Source organism: Salvelinus fontinalis, chromosome 39 (assembly GCF_029448725.1).
Source record: "Salvelinus fontinalis isolate EN_2023a chromosome 39, ASM2944872v1, whole genome shotgun sequence".
NCBI lineage: Eukaryota > Metazoa > Chordata > Actinopteri > Salmoniformes > Salmonidae > Salvelinus > Salvelinus fontinalis.
This window is the reverse complement of record NC_074703.1, coordinates 4944247-4962553: the sequence shown is the minus strand read 5'-3', so window position 1 is coordinate 4962553 and position 18307 is coordinate 4944247. Positions and strand designations below refer to the sequence as shown.

General features: G+C 44.3%; 1 protein-coding gene across 5 annotated transcripts in view; it reads left to right on the top strand.

Moving 5' to 3' along the window:
• Window positions 1–18307, top strand: part of LOC129838899 (plexin-B2-like) — a 70217-nt gene that overhangs the window by 1273 nt on the left and 50637 nt on the right. The window contains exons 1-5 of one of the 5 annotated variants that reach the window (XM_055906157.1): window positions 8123–8689; window positions 13709–13822; window positions 13910–13983; window positions 17241–17746; window positions 18068–18232. In XM_055906157.1, the coding sequence (XP_055762132.1) occupies window positions 17243–17746; window positions 18068–18232 (669 nt within the window). In that variant the 5' untranslated portion in view covers window positions 8123–8689; window positions 13709–13822; window positions 13910–13983; window positions 17241–17242. Of the gene's footprint in view, window positions 1–8122; window positions 8690–8721; window positions 8881–13708; window positions 13823–13876; window positions 13984–17240; window positions 17747–18067; window positions 18233–18307 lie in introns of those variants that run through there. The other 4 variants (XM_055906156.1, XM_055906160.1, XM_055906158.1 and 1 more) reach the window with 4 other exon arrangements.

Sequence of the window (18307 nt, the reverse complement as noted above, 5' to 3'; positions counted from 1 at the left end):
ACAGTGACCATGTTTCCTCATCAATGAATGATTGATTTCTCCTGATTAAGATCACTGATTGAGCAGACTATTGTTTGCAGACAACACTTGCTCGCTGTCTCCTACATAGGCCTCTGGTTCATGGCTATTCACTATTATGCCAGTTGCCATGATCGGCCTTTCCATAATGCTTCATCATAACAGTGTTATTAAATGGTCATAGATGACCATGTCTTACCCTGGGCACTGACAGCAATGTGTTATGACTGCTCCCCTAATTAAACGGAAACCTGATTCTGACACAAACACACGTAGCTGATATGAGTCGGTCATGGTTGCTCAGGGTCGCGGTTGCTCATGGTCACGTGATGATGTAGTTCAAAATCAGTGTCGGCCCAAGCAAATTTCCTCTTGGTCTAACGGTCAAGATGTTGCTTTCTCCAGCGGTAGACCAAGGAATGATTTCATTAGAGTATCTATGGATCTCCCCCTATCTGCACCTGTAGCCAATGACATAACACCTTATTGACGTCTGACTGAACCAAAAAGTACAACTTTTGTAGTACAACCCGTAGTGTGTGTGTGTGTGTGTGTGTGTGTGTGTGTGTGTGTGTGTGTGTGTGTGTGTGTGTGTGTGTGTGTGTGTGTGTGTGTGTGTGTGTGTGTGTGTGTGTGTGTGTGTGTGTGTGTGTGTGTGTGTGACCCTCTACCCCTGTTTGTTTGAATGAAAGCTCCTCTGGTTTTTAAGGAGGATTAAGAGATACACGTCTGCTGTATCTTGGAAAGCTTTTCATCTGATTTCAAAGAAATATATTCTACATTTCCCCCAGAGAGATTATAGTCCGTTATCCATTTAATAGAAGGATGGAGGATCTTTGAGGATGTGCTTGTTCTGCTTTGTTTTGATGGTGTGTCAGTATCACTCTGTCTGGATCAGGTAGAAACCCCTGGTGGAGTATTAGGCCGTTATTAGAAAGGTCCTCTCACTCTCAATAGGTGGTCTTTTCATAAAGCTTTTAAAAGGTCGGCTAAGTGCAGGAGATTCATCGGATGGGCGCTGGCTGCCGTTTGGGATGCACCAGGTGATTCATCTCTGATTTTGCTTTGATCTCTGGTGGGGAATACCTTCATCAGTGGTTTCCTACCTGCTGGTGATAATGCTTTAGCATGCACAGCAGCACACACAGGCTGGATTGTAATTACTGATCTCTGTGGTGGTCCAATTCAATGAGAATAACCAAGAGAAAAAGTCATTAGGAACGCACAAATTAATTATACTCATCTCAACAACCCGGAAAGAGTTTGATGGGTCATTTCTCATTTTCTTACTGTGTGTGTGTGTGTGTGTGTGTGTGTGTGTGTGTGTGTGTGTGTGTGTGTGTGTGTGTGTGTGTGTGTGTGTGTGTGTGTGTGTGTGTGTGTGTGTGTGTGTGTGTGTGTGTGTGTGTGTGTGTGTGTGTCTGTGTCAGAGGAGGCTGGTGGGAGGAGTTATATGAAGACAGGCTCATTGTAATAGCTGGAATGGAATCAATGGAATGGTACCAAACACATCAACCACATGGAAAACAATGTGTTTGACTCTTCCATGACTCCATTCCAGTCATTACAATGAGCCCATCCTCCTATAGCTCCTCCTACCTGCCGCCTCTGGTGTGTGTGTGTCTGGGCATCTCTCTCTCTCTCTCTCTCTGTGTGTGTGTGTGTGTGTGTGTGTGTGTGTGTGTGTGTGTGTGTGTGTGTGCCTCAATATTATTCTCCACCTACAGTACACTGTATGCATAAATATACAGGTAACTGCCAAAATAAAGGAAACTCTAAACACAGTAAATGTGGGATACAACATATATTGAAAGCAGGTGCTTCCACACAGGTGTGGTTCCTGATTTAATGATTCAATTAACATCCCATCATGCCTAGGGTTATGTATTTTTTATACAGCTCAGTGATTTTGAAAGAGGGGTCTCAAAGGAGCATAGGGGGTCCGCCCCTTTTTTTCAGTTTTCACCTAAAATGACATACCCAATTCTAACTGCCTGTAGCTCAGGCCCTGAAGCAAGGACATGCATATTCTTGATACCATTTGAAAGGAAACACTTTGAAGGTTGTGGAAATGTGAAAGGAATGTAGGAGAATATAACACATTAGATCTGGTAAAAGATCATCCAAAGAAACAAAAAACAGTTTTGTTGCATTTTTTTTGTACCATCATCTTTGAAATACAAGAGAAAGGCCATAATGTATTATTCCAGGTGCAATTTACATTTGGGCCACTAGATGGCAGCAGTGTATGTGCAAAGTTTATACTGATCCAATGAACCATTGTATATCTGTTCAAAAGGTTGTATCAAGACTGCCCAAATGTGCCTAATTGGTTAATTAATAACTTTTCAAGTTCAAAACTGTGCACTCTCCTCAAACAATAGCATGGTATTCTTTTACTGTAATAGCTACTGTAAATTGGACAGTAAAGTTAGATTAACAAGAATTTAAGCTTTCTGCCAATATCAGATATGTCTATGTCCTGGGGAATTTTCTTGTTACTTACAACCTCATGCTAATCGCATTAGCCTATGTTAGCTCAACCGTCCAGTGGGTGGGACACCGATCTGTAGAGATCCTTATAAGAGGTTAAAGAGTGTGTGTGTGTGTGTGTGTGTGTGTGTATGTGTGTGTGTGTGTGTGTGTGTGTGTGTGTGTGTGTGTGTGTGTGTGTGTGTGTGTGTGTGTGTGTGTGTGTGTGTGTGTGTGTGTGTGTGTGTGTCAGTCACCAGATCTCAACCCAATTGAACCCAATTGATCCCAACCCAGATTCTGGAGTGGTTCCTCATACACCACCATAAACAAAATATCAAATGATGGAATTTCTCGTGGAAGAATTGTAGAATCAAGGTGCACTGAAGCTGTTCTGGCGGCCCAACACCCTATTAAGACGTTTTTTTGTTGGTGTTTCCTTTATTTTGTCAGTTACCTGTAGGTTTGTCTGGTCATTGTAATATCTGCTCACACAGTTGGGTTTGTGCAGCAGTGGTACTCTAGTCTTCTCTGTCCTCTGGGCCTGTGTGACTTCATCTGCACTCTGCATCGACTGCTCTCTGTCTTTCCTTGGCACTCAATTGATTAATTCATGTTATTGTTGAGAATCTGATGAATTCACTATTGATTAAAGACCAGAATGGAAACAACCATACACAGGCTCTGAAGAAAGACAGTAAATGAAGACCTCCCTGTTGTAGAGCGGCAGCAGCACATGGCCTGTCTGGTGCCTGGACCTGGACATGGGACTGGAGTTGTTGCGTATCTGAGATAAAGAACACATCCCTGGGGGACAGCCAGGTCAGAGGACAGGGTGGAGGGTGGCCCAGCACCATGAGAACTGTGCCGGGGGCGTGTGTGTCAGTGTGTGTGAGGAGGAAGAGAGGGTGTGTGGGAGTGTATTGCGAGGCCTCAGGGGTGGGTTGGGGGCGGCACGGGGAGTGTGTGACAGCGTCGAGGGACAGCGTTCAGAGTCAGATGGAGGTTCACATCTCCCTGCGTTTCCCTGGAGACAGTTGAAGGGGATCTCTGACCCTTGACCCCTAACCCGTCAGAGGAAGTAATGCAGTTAGACACTGTGTGTGTGTGAGACACATAGAGGCTGGAATGAGGTGATGGGGACAGGGATTGGAGGAGGTGTGGAGTGGTGGAAGAGGGGTAATGAGGTCAGTTTGAGTTATTTGAGAAACTTCCAGATTCTCATTGCCGGAGGGCTGTGTTGGGAATTGATGCTCCCAACACGTATGCTGCTACGGTGGTGAGTGCGTCATCCACAGGACACTTAAGGAAGCTGTGAAGCTGTGAAAGCCCACATCCTCCCGCTCTCTCTCTCTCTCTTACTCTCTCAGCCTTTCTCACCCTCTCTCTCTCTCTCTCTCTCTCTCTCTCTCTCTCTCTCTCTCTCAGCCTTTCTCACCCTTTCTCTCTCTCTCTCTCTCTCTCTCTCTCTCTCAGCCTTTCTCACCCTTTCTCTCTCTCTCTCTCTCTCTCTCTCTCTCTCTCTCTCTCTCTCTCTCAGCCTTTCTCACCCTTTCTCTCTCTCTCTCTCTCTTTCTCTCTCTCAGCCTTTCTCACCCTTTCTCTCTCTCTCTCTCTCTCTCTCTCTCTCTCTCTCTCTCTCTCTCTCTCTCTCTCTCTCTCTCTCTCTCTCTCTCTCTTTCTCTCTCTCAGCCTTTCTCACCCTTTCTCTCTCTCTCTCTCTCTCTCTCTCACTCTCTCTTTGTCTCGCTCTCTATTTCTCTGTCTTTCTCTCTCTCTTTCTCTCCTTCTCTCCCGCTCTCTCTCTCTCTCTCTTTTTCTCTCTCTCACTCCAAAGACAAACAAATCATCCTTAAGTAATGCGATGATGCATAAACATTGTTGTCTCATAGTGTTGTGGTATGAAGGACATGATATGAATCATCTGCTAAGGGTAAGTTAAGGCACGTACCACCTACACACACATCTAGAACGATCACATATCAAACTCTAGTTCACCTGAGTTCACCTTTGTCTCGCCCATATCTGTGTGAGATCAGAAAACAGTGATGTGCATTACAGGTTTCCATGGTAATGCTGCATGGCATAGGGGCAGAGGGGGATCTCTGGGATAGAGGAGGGTCTGTGGTGGTGTTCTCTGGTGTTCTCTGGCTCCCAGCGTGAGAAAGTTGAGCTGGGGGCCGTAGGGGCGTCTGTGGTGCTCCAGAGCAGGAAGTGAGACCCCAGGACCATTCTACTTCCAGTGTTCCACTCCCCCGTACCGTACAACAAAAGTACACCCCCCATAATCCTGTCTGTTATAACATGGATGCATGCTATCATGATTTGGAGAGAGCTGGTATCTCTCTTTCTTTATTTTTCATGTTTTTTCCACCAGATCCTTATCCCTTCTCTCTCCATTTTCTATCTCTCTGAGAGCCCCCTCTCTCTCTCTCTCTCTCTCTTTTTCTCTCTCTATATCTTTCTCCCTCCCCCTTCCTTCCTTCCTTCCTCCCTTCCTTCCTCACTTTCTCCCTTCCTCCCTCCTCCAGTGTGGCCAGTAGATTATCTCCCTAGTCCAGCTCCAACAGCAGACCCAGAGGAACAGAGAGAGTCTGTTTACCTTTCAATGGTATGACTGGAGTCACACACACATCTCTCCCCCTGTGGTAACTTCAGCAGTGACATTCAGAAATCATCTCACAGATGTCCTTGCATAAACACACAGATGTCCTTGCATAAACACACAGACGTGACATTAACCCGATGTTATGCGAACACAACTCTATTTAACACTACCCACTACCACTACTATAGTCTTTCTGTAGATTCCTATTTATTATAGAGAATAGAAGGTCAGGTGCAGGCATGCCTGTGTAGTCTATGTGGAGTTGTGGATGTGTGTATATTACATGACACAGATGAGCAAGGCGTTTGAAACAAATTGTATGCAATGTGCTATAGCTGGCATATGTGGAACTGGACCTCCTGATGAGGACATGTCTACCACAGCAGCCTGCTGAGGGGAGGACGGCTGAGACAGTGGACCATGGCCCTCCTGATGAGGACATGTCTACCACAGCAGCCTGCTGAGGGGAGGACGGCTGAGACAGTGGACCATGGCCCTCCTGATGAGGACATGTCTACCACAGCAGCCTGCTGAGGGGAGGACGGCTGGGACAGTGGACCATGGCCCTCCTGATGAGGACATGTCTACCACAGTAGCCTGCTGAGGGGAGGACGGCTGGGACAGTGGACCATGGCCCTCCTGATGAGGACATGTCTACCACAGCAGCCTTCTGAGGGGAGGACGGTTGGGACACGGCTGGGACAGTGGACCATGGCCCTCCTGATGAGGACATGTCTACCACAGCAGCCTGCTGAGGGGAGGACGGCTGGGACAGTGGACCATGGCCCTCCTGATGAGGACATGTCTATCACAGCAGCCTGCTGAGGGGAGGACGGCTGGGACAGTGGACCATGGCCCTCCTGATGAGGACATGTCTACCACAGCAGCCTGCTGAGGGGAGGACGGCTGGGACAGTGGACCATGGCCCTCCTGATGAGGACATGTCTACCACAGTAGCCTGCTGAGGGGAGGATGGCTTATAATAATGATGCCATTCCACTGATTCCACTCCAGTCATTACCACGAGCCCGTTCTCCCCAATTAAGGTGCCACCAACCTGCTGTGATGTCTATGGCATCCAGGCTAGCTCTGTCCTCAGGAAGAGGGCTGCTGTTGTCAAGTGTGGTTTACTGCACTATGAAGAGAGTTACATACTGGACTGTAAAAACAATCACAAGTCATACAGTTACTGCAACCACACACTGATTGTCCCTTTAATTTAGAGTGAGAACTTTTAAAACAAGCTTTTACTGTCACCTACTGGTCAACTCTAACAGTGACACACACACTCACACACAAACACACACACAAATGGAAAAGAACATGGAGTCAGTGCCAAACTACCAAGCCATAGCAGTAATATCCTGAGGGCTGCCAGTTGGGGAACCTTGTTCAGTAATGTTCTGAGGGAAGCCAGTTGGGGAACCCTGTACAGTAATGTTCTGAGGGAAGCCAGTTGGGGATCCCTGTTCAGTAATATCCTGAGGGAAGCCAGTTGGGGAACCTTGTTCAGTAATATCCTGAGGGAAGCCAGTTGGGGAACCCTGTTCAGTAATCTCATGAGGGCTGCCAGTTGGGGAACCCTGTTCAGTAATATTCTGAGGGAAGCCAGTTGGGGAACCCTGTTCAGTAATATCCTGAGGGAAGCCAGTTGGGGAACCCTGTTCAGTAATATCCTGAGGGAAGCCAGTTGGGGAACCCTGTTCAGTAATATCCTGAGGGATGCCAGTTGGGGAACCCTGTTCAGTAATATCCTGAGGGCCGCCAGTTGGGGAACCCTGTTCAGTAATATCCTGAGGGACGCCAGTTGGGGAACCCTGTTCAGTAATGTTCTGAGGAAAGCCAGTTGGGGATCCCTGTTCAGTAATATCCTGAGGGAAGCCAGTTGGGGAACCCTGTTCAGTAATCTCCTGAGGGAAGCCAGTTGGGGAACCCTGTTCAGTAATATCCTGAGGGAAGCCAGTTGGGGGACCCTGTTCAGTAATATCCTGAGGGAAGCCAGTTGGGGAACCCTGTTCAGTAATATCCTGAGGGAAGCCAGTTGGGGAACCCTGTTCAGTAATATCCAGGACTGATAGGAAATTAAAACTGCAAATGGTCAGGTGGAGGATTTCTATGGTTTGCTGGAAGTGCACTGAGCAACTCAGTGATTCACATTCAGTTGACTTTTCTTAAGCAGAGCCTGACAAGCATCTGGCAGTTTCCAGGATTGTCAGTAATAGCTGGAGTTGTTAGGAAATGGAAAGTGAAAATGGTCTGTTTGGGGGACTAGGGACCTTCCCCGGTTGGCTTCGTGGACTAGGGACCTTCCCCTGTTGGCTTGGTGGACTAGGGACCTTCCCCTGTTGGCTTGGTGGACTAGGGACCATCGACAGTCATTCCCTCTCCCTATTCCATCCACAGTCCTCCCCTCTCCCTATTCCATCAACAGTCCTCCCCTCTCCCTATTCCATCGCCAGTCCTCCCCTCTCCCTATTCCATCGACAGTCCTCCCCTCTCCCTATTCCACCGACAGTCCTCCCCTCTCCCTATTCCATCGACAGTCCTCCCCTCTCCCTATTCCATCGACAGTCCTCCCCTCTCCCTATTCCATCGACAGTCCTCCCCTCTCCCTATTCCATTGACAGTCCTCCCCTCTCCATATTCCATCGACAGTCTTCCCCTCTCCCTATTCCATTGACAGTCCTCCCCTCTCCCTATTCCATAGACAGTCCTGCTCTCTCCCTATTCCATCGACAGTCCTCCCCTCACCCTATTCCATCGACAGTCCTCCCACTCTCCCTATTCCATCGACAGTCTTCCCCTCTCCCTAGTCCATCGACAGTCTTCCCCTCTCCCTAGTCCATCGACAGTCCTCTCCCTCTCCCTATTCTATCGACAGTCCCCCCCCTCTTCGTATTCTATCGACAGTCCTCCCCTCTCCTTATTCCCCGTCTTATGTGTAAACTGATACGTACAGGCTCAGTGTATTTTCTTGGGAAAGAGAGGGGGAGGAGTGAGAGAAGATACTCCATCCCTCTTTTTATTGGGCGCTGCCACTGAAAAGAAGAGGGTGTAGGGCTCAGTTGTTTTTCTCCAGCTTCAACGATAGTTTGCAGACTCTCTTCCCGTCTTGTGTGTAAACTGATCCGTACAGGCTCTGTGTATTTTCTTGGGAGAGAGAGAGGGGGAGGAGTGAGAGAAGATACTCCGTCCCTATTTTTCTTGGCTGCTGTACCGCGGGCGTTACAGTTCAAAGTGCAGTTTCTTGCCAATTCATCAGGGCGGACTTAAACCAAAGGTGTGTTCGTCTTTGAATCTGAAACGCATCTGAATTCATTCTGTGTTTACGTTTTTTGGGCGTGAAGAAAAATCTCTTGTCGTGGGGAAAATGCCAAACTTCCAAACCGTGTCATATTTCCCGGGATTTAGAGCGTCGTTGCTCGCTCGCTCCCTTCGGCATCTCACAATGTTTTCTCTCCCGGGGAAGATCTGAACTTTTACGGACGGTGACAACGTAGACAATAGGACTTCGTTCGGGTTTTGGTTGTAAAAAGAGAGGAGACGAACCGATTAGGACAGCGAGTTCGTGTTCAACTACCAATTCCTGAGGTAAGCGACCGGTCATGGCTGTGTATTTGAACTTCTCAGCGGCTGAGTTTGGTTAAGAATGATGTGAAGGAATCGAACCAGGTCTGGTTCTCTGACATTGGGATAACAACAAGCCACCAGATGCTTGGTAGAAACGTCTTGTGTCCTTACAACTGGGGAGCGAGTCAAGAAAAGAGCATAGAAGGACTGAGGTAAAGTCAGTTTCAGGTTGGATATTCGACGGCCCGTAGTTTTTCTTACGTCTACCAAAAGCAGTTAGGGACCGTCAACATAGTGACAAATCAAACATTTAAAATTTCAATAGCTCTTTAACCTGTTGAGGACAGAGGGCGCTGTTTTCACTTTGGGGGAAAATCGTCCCCAATTTAAACGGCCTCGTACTCAATTCTTGCTCGTACAATATGCATATTATTATTACTATTGGATAGAAAACACTCTCTAGTTTCTAAAACCGTTTGAATTATATCTGTGAGTAAAACAGAACTCCTTTTGCAGCAAACTTCCTGACAGGAAGGGGAAAATCTGAAATTGATGCACTGTTCTAGGGCCTGCCTATTAATGTCCTTGATATTTATTAGAATACATGCACTTCATACGTCTTCCACTAGATGTCGACAAGCAGTGAGAGAAGAAATTGAGTGTGTAACTTGATCTGGGGTCGAATAATAGCTCTCGGCATGACGTGTCACCAGTTTCCTGTTTTCTGGAGAGCGCGTGAAGGGACCTGGTATTGCCTTCTGTAAAGCTGTCGTTATGGACGACTAATATCTCCGGCTTTGATTTGATACATGTGACAATATCATCGTAAAGTATGTTTTTTCAATATAGTTTTATTAGATTATTGAAATTTATTCGGGACGTTAGGCGTGTTGCGTTGTGTGCCTTTGTTCAGGAAGGAGAGCTTAGCGCCACTTTGCTAGCTTTCCGTGCTAATTGACTGGAGAAGAGGACATTCTAAATCCAAACAACGATTGTTCTGGACAAAGGACCCCTTGTACAACATTCTGATGAAAGATCATCAAAAGTAGGACCCATTTTATGATGCTATTTCATATATCTGTCGAACATGTGAAATAGTCGTTTGCGCCCAGAGTTTGGGCACTCTCTCGCTATACCTAAGCTGGATGTCGTAATGAAGTTATTTTTAGAATTCTAACACGGCGATTGCATTAAGAACTAGTGTATCTATCGTTTCCTATACAACATGTATTTTCTAGTAACGTTTATGAATAGTTATTTGGTCAGAATAGTTGGAGTGTCATAAAAATATCCGCACATTCTGGGAAAAAGATGCTACGTTAGCACAATGTATAACCACTGATTTCAGCTCTAAATATGCACATTTTCGAACAAAACATAAGTGTATGTGTAACCTGATGTTATAGGACTGTCATCTGATGAAGGTTTATGAAGGTTAGTGAAAATTAATATCTTTTGCTGGTTTATTCCCTATCGCTAACGTGCCTATTGCTATCGCTAACGTGCCTTAATGAATGAATGCGGTAGTGTGGTAGGCTATTGTAGTAAGCTAATATAATGCTATATTGTGTTTTCGCTGTAAAACACTTAAAACATCGGAAATATTGGCTGGATTCACAAGATGTTTGTCTTTAATTTGCTGTACACGATCGATTTTTCAGAAATGTTTAATGATGAGTATTTAGGTATTTGACGTTGGTGTCTGTAATTACTCTGGCTGCTTCGGTTCTATTTCTGACGGTAGCTGTGATGGTAGCTGCAATGTAAAACTGATTTATACCTCAAATTTGCACATTTTTAGAACAAAACATAGCAAAACATTGTACAACATGTTATAAGATCTGATGAAGTTGTTTCTTGGTTAGTTTGGTTGGTTCTTGGTTAGTTAGGTTGGCTTTGTGCATGCTACCTGTGCTGTGAAAAATGTCTGTCCTTTTTTGTATTTGGTGGTGAGCTAACATAAATATATGTGGTGTTTTCACTGTAAAACATTTTAAAAATCGGACATGTTGACTGGATTCACAAGATGTATATCTTTCGTTTGCTGTATTGGACTTGTTAATGTGTGAAAGTTAAATATTTCTAAAAAATATCTTTTGAATTTCGCGCTCTGCCTTTTCAGTGGAATGTGGGAGGAGTTCTGCTAGCGGAATGCCAGAGCCAGACAGGTTAACCAAATACTCCCAATACTTTCAAAACTAGTTGTAGCTAACCCGATGGTATAGACACACATTGCACACCCTTTAGTTTGTCCATTTTCATCTCACATAATTTTACATGAATTTTTCAAAATGTAAAATTTCAATAGCTCCTTGGTCATGTGACCTGGTGACTTCAAACAAGGTTCAGAATGTCCATTCAGTGGGCCTACACATTTCACACCCTTTAGTTTGTCCATTTTCATCTCATGGTTTTACATACATTTTTCAAAATGTAGAATTTCAGTAGCTCCTTGGTCATGTGACCTAGTGACTTCAAACAAGGTTCAGAATGTCCATTCTGTAAGCCTACACATTGCACACCCTTTGGTTTGTCCAGAATTTCAATTGCTCCTTGGTCATGTGACCTAATGTCCGCTGACTACCCTTCTATATTGCACACTCTTGTTTGTGTACTTTCATCTCATGCGATTAGAGGCCTTCATATTTGCAGGCCTTCATATTACATGGGTGTTAGCTATTATTTTTTTAAATCAACAAATGTTCCATCCTCGCAATAACTATCTTTCACATGGACACTAAAAAGATCCGCAAATGACTGTATGTGGAATGGATCAAGGACAGGAGAGGTGTTCAAACAGAGGTGCTTAAAGGAAGGTGCTCAGGTAGGCCTCATGAAAAACAATGTTTCATATGCTCTTTTTAATCACAGTAATAGGCAGTGATTTGTCAGTCACAGTCAACAGCTCTGCACCCCCCACAGCAACTTGCCCAAGCCTCCCCATTACTCCTTCACCCAAATCCAGATAGCTGATGTTCTGAAAGAGCTGCCAAATCTGGACCCCTACAAATCAGCTGGGCTAGACAATCTGGACCCTCTCTTTCTAAAATTATCCGCCGCAATAGTTGCAACCACTATTACTAGCCTGTTCAACCTCTCTTTCTTATCGTCTGAGATCCCCAAAGATTGGAAAGCTGCCGCGGTCATCCCCCTCTTCAAAGGGGGAGACACTCTAGACCCAAACTGCTACAGACCTATATCTATCCTACCCTGCCTTTCTAAGGTCTTCGAAAGCCAAGTTAACAAACAGATCACCGACCATTTTGAATCCCACCGTACCTTCTCCGCTTTGCAATCTGGTTTCCGAGCTGGTCATGGGTGCACCTCAGCCACACTCAAGGTCCTAAACGATATCATAACCGCCATCGACAAAAGACAATACTGTGCAGCCGTATCCATCGACCTGGTCAAGGCTTTCGACTCTGTCAATCACCGCATTCTTATCGGCAGACTCAACAGCCTTGGTTTCTCAAATTACTGCCTCGCCTGGTTCACCAACTACTTCTCAGATAGAGTTCAGTGTGTCAAATCGGAGGGCCTGTTGTCTGGACCTCTGCCAGTCTCTATGCCACAGGGTTTAATTCTCGGGCCGACTCTTTTCTCTGTATACATCAATGATGTCGCTTTTGCGGCTGGTGATTCTCTGATCCACCTCTACGCAGACGACATCATTCTATATACATCTGGCCCTTTTTTGGACACTGTGTTAACTAACCTCCAGACGAGCTTCAATGCCATACAACTCTCCTTCTGTGGCCTCCAACTGCTCTTAAATGCAAGTAAAACTAAATGCATGCTCTTCAACCGATCGCTGCCCGCATCTGCCAATGACTGCCCGCATCTGCCAATGACTGGAACAAATTGCAAAGATCACTGAAGCAGTAGACTCATATCTCCCTCACTATCTTTTAGCATCAGCTATCAGAGCCGCTTACAGATCATTGCACCTGTACATAGCCCATCTGTAAATAGCCCATTGTTATTTATATATATTTTTTTCTTTGCACCCCAGTATCCCTACTTGCACATTCATCTTCTGCACATCTATCACTCCAGTGTTTATTTGCGAAATTGTAATTATTTCCCCACTACGGCCTATTTATTGCCTTACCTCCCTAATCTTACTTCATTTGCACACACTGTATATAGACTTTTGTATTGTGGTATTGACTGTACGTTTGTTTATTCCATGTGTAACTCTGTGTTGCTGTTTGTGTCACACTGCTTTGCTTTATCTTGGCCAGGTCGCAGTTGTAAATGAGAACTTGTTCTCAACTGGCTTACCTGGTTGATTAAAGGTGAAATAAAAAAAATATATATATATACTGTATGTGGGAATGTCTTATGTCCGTCCTACATGTAGTGTTGGTACATGGAATATTCCTTAACTGCATATATCATAAATTGCTATTGCAAATAGAAGTATTATGTTCAACAACTGACATTTTCAGATATAATTTTGACAAACACACTTTGGTGCTGACAATTCATTCTCTATTGGTTATAGATTTGGTGGGCACTGTCAACTGTGATCTATGTGATATGACTTTCTTTAAGCACGTACTGATGAAACTGTCACTTCATATTTTTTTCTTAAAGTCTACAAACGCTCTACATGTATTCACACTGTGATAGGGTTGGATCCTATATGCTACTTTTATTATTGTCCTGTAAATGGTTCAGTGGCTATAATTTAAGCTGTGTGTAGAATGGGGCATAAAGGAAATTACCTCTACTACTAAATTACTACTAGATTATAGTGATAAGGAAAACAGCATACACATTTGGCCTGTGTATTAATTTGCCTATAACTAATCAGAATTCCATTATGTTTTACATAAAAAAGAGAGTACTTCAAAATGAGAAGATCCTGCCATGGAAAAGACGACTAGGTGGACATAAAGTGGAAAAGAGGGGAAATAACTCACACCATGCAGCAGGACACCTTCAACTGTGGGCTCTTTGTAATGCAGGTTTGATAGTTATGTTTTCAATAATGTGACAATCAGGTCAAAAACTCTATTTTATGTTTTGGTGTAGATGGCCAAGGAAGTTGTGCAGAACTTCCCCAACATCCCAAATTGATATGGAACCTTCAAAAACACATGGAGCAACTGCGAAATGAAATGTCTGAGGATATACTAAAAATGTCTGGTATGTAATGACATTTAATTCAAAGTAAATGAAAAATTCTTTCTTTTTATGTAGTTGTGTGGGACAGCCATATGCCTATGATTTCAGAGTTCAACAAAGCCAACAACTGCTTCATGTGTGCCACTGATAAAGAACCTGGATGTGGCCCAAAGACTGACTGGGTTAGTAACTTTATTTAACATGTTTATAATCTTTTGACAACAGTGACGGCATGTAAGACAATTTATGATTTAGCACAATGGATGGCTAATTCGTCATACTGCATTGATATTTGATATTATTTATAACGTGTTACGTTTTGTTTTGATTGTTTGTTTTGCATGCCAACGGTGGTTCCATGTGCTGTAACTAGGAATGAAGACAAACGAGTTCAACAGAGTAAAGAACACAAACTGGAAGTGCAGTCTTTGTTGTTGAAAATGTATGCTATACCCCATCCACACTGAAGAGGCTCTGAAATGTACATCAACCAGGGATAAAGAGAAAGTTAACACTGTGAAATGTTTCATATTTAATTGAAGTTAAGTTTCTGTTGACATGTTGGAAAAGATTAAAGGTCTACAATTTCTGCTTAATTTGTCAATATCACATTTTTATTGATTTACTGGCCACCATTACTGTGGTTACATGTTCAGTATATGTATTGACCAGCAAACCCACTGCAGCCTACCTCACCAGCTCACTCTCCATCCCTGCTTTGGACAATTAATAGCATGGCTCTCGTACTTTGCCCTTTTCCTTTATGGTTGATATTAACGATGAAAGGAGATATTATCTGCCTCTCTCCTATTGTGTACCGCTGTTAAATACTGTGGAAAAATAAAAAACAGGGAAAATAAAACTTAGAACTACCAATTATTATAGATAAATATTAAAGAAAAGGGTAAACACAAAACTGGACTGAACCCCCTAATTGTCAAACTAATATTATTAATGTCCAACAATATAGAAGATACCTGACTAGAGTGTTACGCACGCCTCTATGAAGAGGGAACGCAACACCTTGCTGCAAATCAACTCCCCGTGAAGCAAAAGAGGTATGAACTGTAGGTGCGAGAAATGACGACAAAGGCAGAATTTACCGTTTACTAGGATTTATTTCCTTAAACGGTAATATGGGGAAAAGGGGCTGGACGGAACCAAAGCAAAGAAAGTAAATATCAAAGCTTCCCCCTCTCCTATCTAACCTGCCTACCCACTACTTACCTAACTTAGCACCACCTGGTGCCCTAACCAAAATACAGGAGGTGGTCCGCCCAGGTCTTACCTAGTGTGCCTAGACATTGAATATATTACGGGTATATGTATGCCCACGGGCCTCTTGCCTAAGCACTCCCAAAGTGCCTTCTCCTTCCCCCCTGGGAACAAATGAAACAGAACAACAAACAATTAGTTATGCTATATGGGTGTATATCCACTGCATGCTTCTTAGGTGTGTAAATGACATTGTAACGGCTTTCTTCCTGGGATGAAGGAGAGGACCAAAATGCAGCGCGGTTATTGTTCAACATGTTTAATAAGACGATAAACGATGAACATTAACAAATACCAAAATAACAAACGTGAAAGCCGAGACAGTCCTATCTGGTGCAGAACACAAACACAGAGACAGGAAACAACCACCCACAATCGCCAACACAAAACAAGCCACCTATATATGATTCTCAATCAGGGACAACGATTGACAGCTGTCTCTGATTGAGAACCATATTAGGCTGAACACAGAAACAGACGAACTAGACACACAACATAGAATGCCCACCCCAACTCACGCCCTAACCATACTAAACAAATACAAAAACAAGGGAAAACAGGTCAGGAACGTGACAGACATGAGCTATTGCAAATTTGAAACTATGAAAAATGTACGTTACACCGCGTGATTTTACAGTACACAAACAAGAGTGCGCAATATAGAAGGGTAGTCAGCGGACATTAGGTCACATGACCAAGGAGTTATTGAAATTGTACATTTAGAAAAATGTATGTAAAACCATGTGATATAAAGATGTACAAACCAAAGGGTGTGCAATGTGTAGGCTTACTGAGTGGACATTCTGAACCGTGTTTGAAGTCACTAGGTCACATGACCAAGGAGCTATTGAAATCCTACATTTTGAAAAATGTATGTAAAACAATGTGATATAAAGATGGACAAACCAAAGGGCGTGCAATGTGTAGGCTTACTGAATGGACATTCTGAACCGTGTTTGAAGTCACCAGGTCACATGACCAAGGAGCTATTGAAATTCTACATTTTGAAAAATTATTTTAAAATCTTGTGAGAAGAAAATGGACAAACCAAAGGGTGTGCAATGTGTAGGCCCACTGAGTGTACATTCTGAACCGTGTTTGAAGTCACCAGGTCACATGACCAAGGAGCTATTGAAATTCTACATCATTTTTTAAAATGTAAAACCATATGAGATGAAAATGGACAAACTAAATGGTGTGCAATATAGAAGGGTAGTCAGTGGACATACTGAACCTTTTTTGAAGTCATTAGGTCACATGACCAAGGAACTATTGAAATTTGAATGTAAAGAAAGTTTGTACTATGTTTACGCTCCCTAACTAATTCAACTTGGAATACAAAATGCTGCTCACATTTCCACATGTTTATTAGCTTTGGAAAGCGAATTAATGTCCAAATCGTGAAAATAAGACCTGTGCAATGATCCTCTCCTCTCCTGATCGTCTCCTCTCCTGATCGTCTCCTCTCCTGGTCCTCTCCTCTCCTGATCGTCTCCTCTCCTGATCGTCTACTCTCCTGGTCCTCTCCTCTCCTGATCGTCTCCTCTCCTGATCCTCTCCTCTCCTGATCGTCTCCTCTCCTGATCCTTTCCTGGTCCTCTCCTCACCTGATCCTCTCCTTTCCTGATCCTCTCTTTTATTTTATCGTCCGTGTCAAATTCACTGATCAACATCTGAGGGGAGTTAGGGGAGCGAGTGAATTGATTTTCCCTCCTTTATGTTTAGTGGGAAGGGAAGGATGAGAATGAATAATAATGAGAGTGGACAGGTAGGAACGCTGAAGTAGAACTGAATAACTTACTGCTAAAAAAAACATTTTATAGAAGGAATGTTATTAAACATTGTAATCCTTCATGTCTTTTTTTATTAGCTGTTGAAACGTCCCCTCAGGCCTGTCTGTGGTTTCTAAGTTACAAAGTCACAGAAAGACTAATAGGATGGAATGATTAAGATTAGTTCCTAATCTCCCCCTTTCTCCTCGATCTCCTCAGTCTCTCTCTCCTACCTCCTCCCTCCCTCCACTCTCTTCCCTCTCTTCTCCCCCTCTCACTCCTTCCTTCCTCTTCTTCTTTCTCCCTCCTACCTCTCTCTCCCTCTTTCTTTCTCTACCAAGTTACAAAGAGACAAAGCTTAACATAATTATTTTTCCCATCCTCTCCTCCAGAGATGGCGTGGCGGTGGGTCCTGGCTGCCATCTTGGCGATGTCGTCTCTCTCCCTCCTCGGCTCCGCCTACAACGAGTTCACCTCTGACACCCTCATCAACAACGTAGTCCAGGACCCAATCACCAGCCGGCTGTATGTGGGCACGGTCAACGCCCTCTACCAACTGGACCAATCCCTGCACCCCGAGGCACACACCAGAACAGGACCCGAATTGGACAACCGCCAGTGTACCCCGCCCGTGACTTCCTGCGAGGAAGCAGTGGAGACAGACAACCATAACAAACTGCTCCTCATTCATCCATCCAAAGACACCTTGATAGTGTGTGGGAGTCTGTACAGAGGAATCTGTTCTCTGAGGAACCTGTCTAATGTAGAGCAGCTGCTGTACTTCAGCGATAGTAACGGAGAGAAGTCGTACGTGGCCAGTGCTGAGGAGAGTGTGTCAGTAGTAGGGGTCATGTCTTACTACTTCAGCAAGGACAAGGAGAACTTCACCGTCTTCCTGGTAGGTGGACTAACCGCTCCGTGATATATCACAGTAATAATAATCTCATTTAGCAGACACTTTTATTCAAAGCGACTTGTATAAATGTTTTACGTATTGGGTGGTCCCAGGAATCGAACCCACTATCCTGGCTTTGCAATCGCAATGCTGATGTTGTATTGGGATTTAAAATTGTAAAGGTACTGGATAAGTGAATTTCCCATGTTCTGTTCCCTCGGTCTCATCCTAGGTGTGTAAAGGTTATGTCAGCCACGACTGCACCAAGCTGAACCATGTTGTATTTACTTCCTGGTCACCATGGTAACTCTCTGTTCTCTTCAGGTGGCTAAGGGCTATGGCAGCCATGACAGCACCAAGCTGATCAGCACCCGTATCCTCCAGGTCCATCATGACTGGGTGTTGTTCGACAGCATCATCGAGGCCTCGGCCGTCCAATCCAACCCCTTCACACTGCGCTACCTCCATGACTTCAGACACGTCTTCAAGGTAAGAGACGGAGAAACCCCTTTTACACACACAGCAGTGTCAAACATCCCCTCGGGGCCTGTCTGTGATTACAAC